Raw genomic sequence first — 12,858 nt, 5'->3', positions numbered from 1 at the left:
CGGGCATATGCCCTTCATCAGGCAATGCCATGTGCCTAATGAATGCTTCATTCCATAACCCTATAGTTAACCACCTACTCTGGGCTTATATTAAATCTAGATGGCATAGGGGTTCCAAGGAGCTTCACCACACTTAACATTATAACTTAACTGTGCTCTGAGTGGGGAGATATGCATGGAGTAAGCATGGATTGGAGATTCAGGCAGCAATGTTGCAGTGCAACCTCTAATCCTTCAAGCTCAGATTTTTTGAAGGAATACTGAAAATACCATCAAACTTCAAATTTGAGAAGAGGTTAACTTTGCATCATTAACACCTGACAATTTACTTCAAATCCTTCTTCTTTGGGCATGGATTACAACTACTGACACATTCCTTGTGGCTCACTTAAAATGCTTCAAAATACCAGTAACCTTTGAAATACAGGGTCAGCCATTCAAAGGAAACAGCTCTTTATATTCTCAATGTACTGCAGTGGAAACAGTGTGCCAGGTTAGTCAACAATCACAAAAGCTGAATTCTCCAAACATTGAAAGCCAACCCGTCCAAGTCTGAGCAACGCCTCCCCACTATAAAACAAGGTGAAGAGAAGAAAGATTAATCAATAAATAAAAGAAAAAATAACTGGGAGAAAAATAAATCATGCAAAAACACTAGAAATGCATCAAGATGTCTGCAAACAAATTAGGGATGCTAGCAATAAATGCATTAGATATGTTTGTAAAATAAAACTCTTGGCTAGATTTCAATCTATTCAATAAGTATACACCTTGATAAAGTAACCAAGAAAATAAATTCATGTTAGATAGCATAATGTGTTACATGGCAGAAGATCTTGGAAGTATAATTTGCACAGAAGACAAGGCCAAAGTTTTACTTGGTTTAGGCATACAGATCATAACGAGGCATTCAGCTTGGCAGCAGCTGCAGGTTTAACACATTAAACAGCAGCGTGGGAGGATATTAGTTCCTGAACTCCCACAATGAGCTCTCAATTTAAACTGATGAAATTAATGGCAATGTTGATGGGTTAAATAAAAGATTCCATCTAGCAGTAAACAGGAAATTAAGGTTGAACCGGATTGTTGAGAGATGAATCCACCTGGAAGCATGGAAAGTGGCATAGAGATATGCAATTTAGTCTTCTGCAAATAAGGCTTGTTTTCATTCTTTTCCTCACATAAAATTTGCAGCACAGAGTCAGGCGATTCAGCCAACAGGGTCACCCAAGTGAATATGCTCAAGATGAGCTTTTTCACAACCCTCTTCACAGTTCATCGGCATATCATTTTAATAATTTCTTCAGTGTGGTTATCCAGCTCCCCATTATATGTGTCTTTGTTAGTTGCTCCCTGTAGCAAGTTCCACATTCTCTAAAGACCTTTCTCCTGAATTCTCTGTTAGATTTAATTATGACTGTCTTGCATTTTTGGCCTCTAATTCTGGTTTCTCCCCCACCCTTCCACAAGTGGAACATTCACACTATTAAACATATTTTTAATTTTAAAGACCTATTTATTAGGTCAGTCCTCATCATCTGCTTTCTACAGAAAACAGTAAACCTGTTTTAATTTTTCCTCATATTCACAATTCATTAGTGTCATCCTTATACATATTTTTGCAACTTCATAACTCTTCTGTATCATTTTCATGAAACAGAGACCGCAAATGTGCACAATACCTGAAGCATGACTTAACGTTCATAATATGCACACCTCCCATCTGAAGGTGTGGGGTGCAATTCTGTGATCCTTGCCCATTCTTCATTTCTGAACGTGTAATGCAACTTTCCATACAATTTATGACTACAGTGGAGACTGGCGTTTTATTGACATCTTGACACTTTCTACTGTAGGTCACTAGACAACAATCAGAAGCAACATGCCTAATAGAAATTTATCCTCCTTAGCCAAGATAAACAACTGTGTACTCCCCAACCAAGAAGCCCACTTGCTCCAAATCAGGAATTAAACCTGAAATCCTCCTGGTCTTCAGAATTCAATAAAACAAATGATCCTTCTGTAGGCAGTGAGATTACAATATCATAATGGTCACCATTCCTGGGAGGTCTCCTGGCTGACTTTTGTTTAATTACAAGGTATGAATGAAATAGATAATAATGGTTAGTCCTCAGTGACTACATCAGTTTAGCAAAGCGTCCCAACAATAACCCATTATGACATTGAATAACCAATTTATATGTGACACTGAATTTAACTGTTTGTTAATTTTCCCAGATGCACTCTGATGTCCAGCGATACATGAATTCAAACAGCAACGGCAGTGTCAGTTTCTTTCTCTCTCTCTCTCCTACACTGACCTCACCATGTGCTTCCTTTGTCTGTTCTTCTCCTTTTTAAAATCGCTATTGTTTTGACTTTTTTTTTCCAAAGTTCCAAAACAGTGCAACAGCATATAAAACAGTAATTGCTGCTTCTGGAATTCGAGGAAATCACCTCCAGCACCTAAAATACCTCAAAAAAGGAACAGCTGTTAACAGCCAGAAATTTTTCCCGTCCACCCAGAATCCTTTGTTGCGACTGTACAGGACATTGGTTAGGCCACTGTTGGAATACTGAGTGCAATTCTGGTCTCCTTCCCATCGGAGAGATGTTGTGAAACTTGAAAGGGTTCAGAAAAGACTTACAAGGACATTGCCAGGGTTGGAGGATTTGAACTATAGGGAGAGGCTGAACAGGCAGGGGCTGTTTTCCCTGGAGCGTCGGAGGCTGAGGGGTGACCTTATAGAGGTTTACAAAATTATGAGGGGCATGGATAGGATAAATAGACAAAGTCTTTTCCCTGGGGTCGGGGAGTCCAGAACTAGAGGGCATAGGTTTAGGTTGAGAGGGGAAAGATATAAAAGAGACCTAAGGGGCAACCTTTTCACACAGAGAGTGATACAAGTAAGGAATGAGCTGCCAGAGGAAGTGGCGGAGGCTGGTACAATTGCAACATTTAAGAGGTATTTGGATGGGTATATGATTAGGAAGGGTTTGGAGGGAAATGGGCCGGGTGCTGGCAGGTGGGACTAGGTTGGGTTGGAATATCTGGTTAGCATGGACGGGTTGGACCAAAGGGTCTGTTTCCATGCTGTACAATTCTATGACTCTATGACACTGATCTCTGCAACATTTGCACTGTAAGAAACTAAATCATTCCCAACAGATCTAATATATTGCAAGCCCAAAATGTTAGATGGAAGGATACTGATGATAATAGCTGATAAAGATTATGCTTACAATAAAAACAAACAGCTGCATAATGCAATTTGCAAAACTTTCCAAACCCTCACTTGTTGCATGCAGCTACTGCCAAAACAAAAATCCAAATGCACAATGTAATTCAACTTAATTGAACATCCATTCTGAATCACTTGGGGTGGTCTGCAGAAGTCTTTACTCAGGGGTTAGATAGTTAGGATGTAATTTCACTGAGAAGTATGTTTGCTTCTGATATTTTTAACAGACATAAACAATGATAATATCAGTAACAAATAAATTTGCTGTTAAGAAGAAATGAAGAAACAGGCTCAGCTCAGACACTTCTATTTACCACATAGCTAAGTGATTTGTGACTTTGTCCCAGCTGTCCATGATATTTTTGCACCCCAGCTAAAAGGGTGGGCTTCCAATTTTAGCCGTAATCCCTGTTAAAGCTGGTCTGGAATTTTCAAACAATGGGCAAGGGAGGAATTATACTAATGCTGTAGAGTAACTCATTTGCTGGTCTTTAACTCCACCGTGTGACAATATACATGGATATTTGAACTGTCAACAGAATTGAGGGATATGGGAATAGGGCTGGAAGGTGGATTTGACGCTGAGTTCAGCCATGATCTTATTAAACTGCTGAGCCAACTCAAGGTACCTATGACCTTCTCTTCCTTTCCTTTCTATATTTTTATGAATGAAAAAGGACATTGTGTGATTTGCTAGGTCAGATTTTAACATACTAAACTACCTGAGCTGTCAATCAGATGTTGATTTAAATGTTCATCTGGATGTAGTAGGTTCCAAACTGTTTACCATTGACTATATTTGCAAGCACAATCCAGGCTGACACTCCAGTGCAGTACTGATAGGTACTAGCATCAGGTCACCTTCAAGGTGAAACCATAAACCAAGACTCCATTAACATGGGATGGCAAGATTAGAAAGAACCCAAAGCAATGCTTGAACAGAAATAGGGAATTCCACTTGTGCCCTGACCAATAATCTATTCAGCACCAAATAAAGGAACAGACCATGGATCATTATTTTAAATGCTTGTTATGCAACTATGCTTGAGGTGACATTCATATTTGAGTAAATAACAGCATTTCAAAGCAAATTAATTGATAATGAATTAAGTTTTTTTACATTTATTCATAGGATGTAGGTGTCACTGACTAAGCCAGCATTGCTCCCTTGAGAAGATGTTAGGTGATGTGCAGTCTTTGAGGTGTAAGAATTCAGAGCTGAAAATGTGTTGCTGGTTAAAGCACAGCAGGTTAGGCAGCATCCAAGGAACAGGAAATTCGACGTTTCGGGCCAGAGCCCTTCATCCTGATGAAGGGCTCTGGCCTGAAACGTCGAATTTCCTGTTCCTTGGATGCTGCCTAACCTGCTGTGCTTTAACCAGCAACACATTTTCAGGTCTGATCTCCAGCATCTGCAGACCTCACTTTTTACTGGTGTAAGAATTCACCCCACAATGCTGTATGAAACAGAGTTCTAGCAAATTGACCCAGCAACATGAAGGAGAAGGGACATATTTCCAAGTCAGGATGGTGTTTGACTTGGAGGGGAACTTGCCAATGATGATATTCTCTTGTCCTTCTAGGAGGTAGAGTCACAGGTTTGTAAGATGCTGTAGAAGGAGGCTGCATGATCTTGTAGTTGGCTCATATAGTTGTCACTGTGTATTGGCAGTGAAGGGATTAAATATTTAATGTGGTGAACAGGGTGCCAATTAAGCAGGCTGCTTTGCCTTGGAATACTTGCTTTATTGTTGTTGGCTATCTTGAAGATACGTTAAACAAATAGATGTTTCATTTTTCCGTCCACTAAAATCAGGTAAAGTTATCTCAATATCCATACAGCAAGTGAAAGAAACAACCAATTGGAGTTGCAGCTTTAATTCTTCCTTCAGGGAGTGGTTGGTTAGCTGTGGACAATATGATCAAAATTCATGGATCATTCATGGACCTGTAACTCAAGTCAACTCACTAAGCTTCTACTGTGTTGAGCATACTTGATTGTCTGTCAAGCAAGATACTGATTGAGCTTGTGCCTGTGCTAAGTGTAAGCTGGTGAATATTGCTGGCCTAAAGCTACTATAATATTGTTCTGATGGTTGCCACAAAAAGCACAAAAGGCTTATACTGACCAGCTGCTCACCCGACAGCACCTCCAGCAACCGAATCAGCATTCGCCCATCCCTCAGGTCCGTATACAAGTCCGTGATACGGGAGGTCACTCTTGCTAAGTGTGAATTTACCCATTTGGTGAACGTTTTCTTTTGCACCGCTTCACGTTCATCTGCAACAAAGAAGGAAATGCTCACCATTAAGCACTAAAAATGGAGCACCACAATTTAAACAGGAAAAGAATATTCTAAATTATGTTGCAGTACCATCAGCATTTGAAAGAGAAATTGCAGGTTAACATTTTGAGTGCGGACCTTCCCTCAGAACTCAGTTAGGGAAAGGTCTCAGCTGAAACATTACCCATCTTTGCTATTTCAAATGCTGATATTTTCAGTTTTTATTCTAATATTTTTGGTACCTAGCTCTCTCACCTCCATTTTCAAAGTAATAAACCGAATAGTGCAAAAGCTGATTGGCAGAGCAAAGTGTTATCAATTAGATAATATTTAAGAAACCTCAATGTTCCAAGATCGATGAGAAACCAGATGTGGCAAAACAGACTTTTTTAAAAAATCACAAGCAGCACTAAACTAAAACATAAACCTGGGTCTTCCGTTACTATAGTGAATAATGACAATTAGCAACAAGGTATCAGACAGTTGGTTACGAGTAAATACACTGCTAGAATTGAAATTATGGCTGGAACAGAATTTCCATAATGCAAGCACAATCAAATTTGTGTGTTACTGAATGATTAATTTAATACACTGCACAATGTGAACAAGAAGAATAGGAATAAAATAAAAACAAATATATATTTTACACAGCAGCAAATAGAACAGGTGGTGCTGTATTACAGGTGGTAACAGAACTGATTATACAGGACCACAGATTGGTCTCTTTTATGCAGTAACCATCAGCTGAACATATTCATGACAACTTTCTGCAACAGAAACTTGATTAGTTCTATTTCAGAGTTTGTAGATCTTATCACCTTGGGAGCGTATCTTTTCTTTTATTCATTTATTCACAGGATGTAGGAATTTCTGGCTAAGGGTAGCATTCACTGTCCATCCCTAATCACTCCTGAGAATTGCTCTTGAGCTGCTGCAGTCCACATGATGTACGTACACCCACTAATGCTATTAGAGAGGGAGTTCTAAGATTTTCAACATCAGCTGACAAAGAACAGTGATACATTTCCAAGTCAGCATGTTGTGTGGCTTTTGGAGAAACTTGCATGTGGTAGTGCTCCAATGCATTCGCTACCCTTGTCCTTCCTGTGATTGTAGCCACAGCGTTTGTACAGACTGTCCAATTCAGTTTTTGGTCAATTGTAACCCCTAAGTAATGTTATCCACTTATCAGCCCAAAACCCAAATTTGGACTTTACCAAATGCCCTGTAGAAAGCTTCAATTGAAATCGCCTCCACTATACTCTCAGGTAATCCATTCCAAATGTAAACTACTCACTCCATCTAAATAAACTTAAGTTTGTCTTTTGTTCATTTGTCAATCACCTTAAAATTGTGCCCTCTGGTTTTCAGTCAATATGACCTATTTACCTACACTGGTCAGAACCCTTGAACAAATAACCTCTCAACCTTCGCTTCTCTTTTCCAAGAAAATCAGCCCCAGTTTTCCAATCTATCTTTATCCTTGGTACCAATCTCATAACGCTTTTCTGAAATCTCTCCAAAGACTTCACATCCATTCTGAAGTTGCAGATCCCAGAACTGAACACAACAGCATAGCTGAAACTAACTAGGTGTTTTCATCAAGTTTCAATGTACTTTCCTTGGCGTACAATACAAAGTGAATAATCAGGGTGCCTTTTGTGCTGGCACCAGCATTCTGTGCAATTAAAGAAAAGACTATTACACTATAGAAATTCTGTACAATATGAATGAATGGAAAGAGATTTGGCCCATTGAGAGTGAATGGGAAAGGGTTGATTCATTGGGAACCTACACATTCATCTTTACAGCCTCTATTCACTGTGAGCTAATACTCTGGAGAGACAGATTAAATCCACCGTTCCAGCTTCTGGAACGTAGTTGTCGAAAGCTAATCTCAGTAATGGTGACCGTGACAACTATCAGCATTTTTTAAAAACCCACTTGGTTTATTAGTCCTTTAAAAAATGTTTTGGCATTACCCAGTGTGGCCTACATGTGACTCCAGACCTTAAGCAATGCGGTTGACTCTTGACTGCTCTCTAAAATTATCTGGTAAGCCACTGTTCCAGAGTTTTAATGATAAGCAACAAATGTTGTCCTTACAGATGACAACTACACCCCGACCACAGAACATTAAAAAAAATGTGGTGCACTTTGGCCTTGGAGGAGAGTTATACAGGAGACCTTCCAGCAACAACATGGCTCTAATGTAAATGGGGCAGCCACATTTTTCAGAAAGTCAATCAGTCATAAAAAACATTTCAAAATTAACAACCAAGCTACATGTGCTTTTCAACAGAGTTGCCTCAACATTCCAACTTTTAATGATTCTCTGACATTGATGTACACTGTAGGTTACAGATTCTGAGCTGCTATTTAGTACCCATGTACAGTTTTATTACAGGTATCAAAATGTAGTCAAAAGTATGGCTGTTGCAATTAATCTTAGTTTTACTCTCAAAAGCAACATCAGACTTCAGTTCAAACTCAAAAGAAAAAAATTCTGATCACAGTAGAAATTATTTCCTTTCACTATGATACATTTCATGAACTCTTCCCTCTTGCTGCCCTATAGCCAACAGATGTGCACGCAATATTGGCCTCCAAGGTTGACTATTTTCTTATTTCACTCACAAAAAAACCTTTCCTGAGACAGTAACAAAGGAAACTTCTCCGCTAAAACATACCCTGCTTCCCATTACATTGTCTGTGGGAGCTTGCTGTTGGTGAAAATTGGCTACTACATTTCAAAATAAACTGAACTGAAGCTGTAAAGCACTTTGGCATATCCAGATTGGGGTGCTATTTAAAACCCACTTCTGTCCTTACTGAGATGTGCTGGACCCAAAGCATCACGCTTCACATTACAAATCATTATTGAGATTATCCACAGATGATTTAACTCTGATGAGGGGGTTTTATGACTCAACTCAAACCCTAAAATCCAATACTTTCCAACAGCAGCCACTGACTGGCAATAAGTTTCCCATTCTGATAATGTGTTGAAGTCAACCAAATCACTTCAGCAACCATACCAATTAAGATCAAATTACTGATTACAGACTATGAATTAAGCTTGACACCTTTTAGCTTTCTGCATGTCAAAATATCATAAAGCAGATAGTGTCTGAAACATTAGAAAGACAAAGAAAGTGCAAGCATTTATATCGTGCCCTTCATAACCTATGGGCACCTTAATACAACTCATTACCAATTCATTGCTTTTGAGAGACTATGTACTTTTATGAAGAGGGTGAACACCTTGGCCAATTTATAGAGAACAAGATTTCGGATCAACAACAAGATTGTTTGTTTCAATGAAGCTGGTTAGGCAATAAATATTGGTCAAAACGCTAGTGGAATTCTTCTGTTCTTCAAATAGCACAGTGAATCTTTTACATCAACCCAAGAGGACCTTGGTTTAACACCTAGATTGAAATGGTTCAAAAAGACAGCTCGCCACCACCATCTTTATGGAAACTAGGGACAGGCAATAAAATGCACGATATCCCACAGCACTATATTTAGAGTGCCAGCCTGCATTGTGAGCTCAGGGTCTCTGGAGAGGAAATTAAACCCATTACCTACTGACTCAGGTGAAACTATTACACACTGAAGCACAGCTGATAATGCAGAGGAAAGAAGAAAAAGATCTTTCCTGACTTTTCCTTCATTCTATCTGTTTTCCAGGGAAGCTAGATCTCCTGGGCAGCAAAGATCTAATCCATATCTTCGAGTAAAAAATGAGGTCTGCAGATGCTGGAGATCACAGCTGCAAATGTGTTGCTGGTCAAAGCACAGCAGGTTAGGCAGCATCTCAGGAATAGAGAATTCGACGTTTCGAGCATAAGCCCTTCATCAGGAATCAGGGCTTATGCTCGAAACGTCGAATTCTCTATTCCTGAGATGCTGCCTAACCTGCTGTGCTTTGACCAGCAACACATTTGCAGATCTAATCCATATCACCCCATTCAGCTCCTGAAGTAGCTTCCAGGATGGACCAACACCCCAGAGGCACAACACAAGTACTGACATAACAACAAGCCTTTTAACTAAAAAGTATAAATTTACTGCTTAATAAAAGGTGATAATCTGCAACATATTGTCCAGAGCAGAAATGCAAAAGAATGCTGCTTAGCTGATTCCAACACTTGCAAACTTTTTAAGAGTCTTAACTTTGATCTTTATCTCACTACGATAAGGGCTTAGCTGAGAAGGATGGCTGTTGGAACAGTTGATGTTTTTTTACAATTAAGTAGCAGTTTCTGTGCTGAATTTAGAACTGCCTGCGGCCAAATGTCCTGTAGATAGCATCACTCTTTAAGGCACGGCCTTGGGAGTGTCCACACTGATGCCACTCTGATAACATTACAAAGTGCAGTGATTTCCATTAGAGGAACAATCCAGTTGGGACACCAGGAAAATGTTAACAGTGCCAGAATTCACTACACAGTGGTATTTTTTTTCCAAATTGGTCCTGAGGGCAATAACTCCAGGTACTTAATGGGCAGGGATCCTCTGACATCTCTTCTAAGTGAGTTTTGTTCATGTATAAGCTCAACACAATGAATCCGAGCAGACCATTTCAACATGACTGAACCCAAACCTACCAATATCCATATCCATATTTCCCAGACCAGTCATGTCAGGCGGTCCTCCGGGTAACTGATTTTCCCTTGCTCAGTGCAAGGGTGCTGAACTTGACTGAAGCAACACAAGTGCTGTCTCATCTAAGTATCTGTCTCAGCACAGGATTAGAAAGGACATTAGGTTCTTGTTTTCTGTGTGACTCAATTTCAAAAATACATAACGCATTTTCCAGTTGCACCAATGGAAACCCCACTGTAATCTTAAGAATTAACATACCCAACACCCAGAAAGCCGAATACTATAGGGTGACAGTGAATGCAATCAAAAGGTATATTTTAAACCATTGTGTAGAAAGACAGTTTTCTCTTCAGATTTCAGAAGCTGATGCTCAGTAAGCTACAGAAACTACAACAGTCTTTCATCAGAAAGGAAAAGAAAGTAAAACAAGAATTGTGACACATCACACAATTGCAGTATTGGAAGCTCTGTGGACAGCATTTTCAGGCTAAATAAAAGAAATTAGTGTATGACACAAACTGTACTTATAGTATTTCAAAGCACGGTTTGAAGGAAAATTGAACTTTGACTGATAATAACTGAGTACATTGTATACAAACCAAAATTCTCAAGTAAGTTTTATGAAGTGAATTTCAGGTCTCTACACATGCCCATGTCCATATCACCCAACAACGATTTAAGAATCACAAGATTTGAATTAATGATATTTGCACTGAAAATTATTTGAATTACCATTATACTATGCAACTGAGTAAAACTAATTAGTAATGAGATATAAGTTAGATCATATTTGGAGAAGTCTGCCCAAATATCAGCACCTGATCACAGAAAATTTATCAGACACAAAGAAAAGTTGCAAACTGATTTTTATTTAAAAAATGACACCATGGATAAGAATACATTCATTGTGAATAGCTTGAAAATTATGCTTTATTCACAATAAAGAAATGGTTAGGGGAGATATAATGGAAGTGAAAAAGTTAAAAAGGGAAAGATAATTTTCATCAATCTCATTTAGTAATAAAAAAAATGAAAAAGAACAGAAGTTTGTGAGCTTCACTATGACATCCATATACATTACCACAGAAGTCAAACATATCAAAGGGTGGCCTGTGAATTATATGTTTGACTCATATGTGCCAAACGAACATTCTGCAAGCTATGCATCCATCATAGACTCTACACTAGAGACCTACAAGTTTACACAATATGAAAATGAACACTGATCTTTGCACTTGGCTGCAGAATTTCAAATTTAACAGGGTATCCATCAAGGAAGACATTTTTCTTGGCCATTTGCTGTGAACAGCTGACAGAACTCTCAGCTGTTCAGCTTCAATGAAGGATAATGAACATTCATATATGAGTGCAAGTCCTTGGATTAAGATAATAAAATCCAGACCTTCAATCCACAGCAGTTTCTGGTAAAACCACCTTCAGTGTCAAAACGAGAGCCATGTTAGCAAGCGATTGTTGACAGGTGATGTATTCTTGTTCATGGTGTCATTTTTAAATAAAAATCAATCTTGCAACTTTTCTTTGTGTCTGATAAATTTTCTGTGATCAGGTGCTGATATTTGGGCAGACTTCTCCAAATATGATCTAACTTACATCTCATTACTAATTAGTTTTACTCAGTTGCATAGTATAATGGTAATTCAAATAATTTTCAGTGCAAATATCATTAATTCAATCTTGTGATTCTTAAACCGTTGTTGGGTTTTGTCAGAATGGTTTTATTCTGAAGAAGCGTCACTGGATCCGTTACTTTAACTTTGCTTTCTCTCCACAGATGCTGCCAAACCTGAGTTTTTCCAGCAACTTCTGTTTTATTTTTGATTTCAGACATCTGCAATTCTTTGCTTTTTTAAAAAAAATGGTTTTGTCATTTTGTCAGTTCCATTTTGGCTTTCCTCATTAAACAAACCTAGCTCAGGTACAACACTGGGTTAGATCCAGAATAAAGGTCTCTCTACACTGTTCCCATGAGACAATCCCAAGACAGGGTCAACACAGGGTTGCTAAGTGAAACTCCCTCCGTACTGTCCACATTAAACACCCTCAAGGGACGGTACGGCACAGGATTAGATACAGAGCAAAATGTTCTCTGCAGTGTCCACATCAATCATTCCAGAATAGGTACAGAGCAGTTTAGATACATAGTTAAGCTTTGTCAATGCTCCATGATGTGCCTAATCCCAAACCTCTCAAGGCTACTGCAGTCATATAATATTTCTCACTCATTAGGAAGACTCTTGAATAATGCTCAGGTTTGTGCCATGGGTCCATGCACACTAGAAACTGGCAATGTCCTTAAGTTAATTTCATTGCACCTCTGGTCCTTAAAATTAGTCCATTTCAGTTCAAACAAAGGGCACAGATGTGAGGTCAGAACCTAATTCATTTCACTTCAGATTAATTATTAAGAAACTGGAAGCGATACAGACACAATCAAGTGGCCTCCTTCTGAGCTGTAAAATTCTGTAATTTGAATTCAGGTATTTCCAGTTCTGGCATTCTCACAATTATGAAAGGTAAATTTCATTGTTGCAATGTTGAACACTATCAATTCACATTAAAGAGCTGAATTAAGTCACTGGACCTTTTGTTTCTTTAGCTTGAAGATTTAAAAAGAGATCTAAAAGAAAGGGAAAATAAGGAATCAAAAGCCAGTTTGTTGGCAAGGCTTCTGAGGGACATATGATCTAGCAATGAAGTTA

At 38.7% G+C, this 12,858-nt stretch overlaps 1 protein-coding gene across 4 annotated transcripts in view; it reads right to left on the bottom strand.

Moving 5' to 3' along the window:
• The window catches only part of LOC132836360 (spectrin beta chain, non-erythrocytic 1-like), a 302,644-nt gene that overhangs the window by 84,770 nt on the left and 205,016 nt on the right, over window positions 1-12,858 (bottom strand). For all 4 annotated transcript variants that reach the window (XM_060855849.1, XM_060855846.1, XM_060855848.1 and 1 more), the window contains one exon: window positions 5,372-5,523. In XM_060855849.1, the coding sequence (XP_060711832.1) occupies window positions 5,372-5,523 (152 nt within the window). The remainder of the gene's footprint in view (window positions 1-5,371; window positions 5,524-12,858) is intronic.

The sequence above is a fragment of the Hemiscyllium ocellatum genome, chromosome 46 (genome assembly GCF_020745735.1).
Source record: "Hemiscyllium ocellatum isolate sHemOce1 chromosome 46, sHemOce1.pat.X.cur, whole genome shotgun sequence".
Taxonomy (NCBI): domain Eukaryota; kingdom Metazoa; phylum Chordata; class Chondrichthyes; order Orectolobiformes; family Hemiscylliidae; genus Hemiscyllium; species Hemiscyllium ocellatum.
The sequence above is the reverse complement of the archived record's forward strand: the minus strand, read 5'-3'. Positions and strand labels throughout refer to the sequence as shown.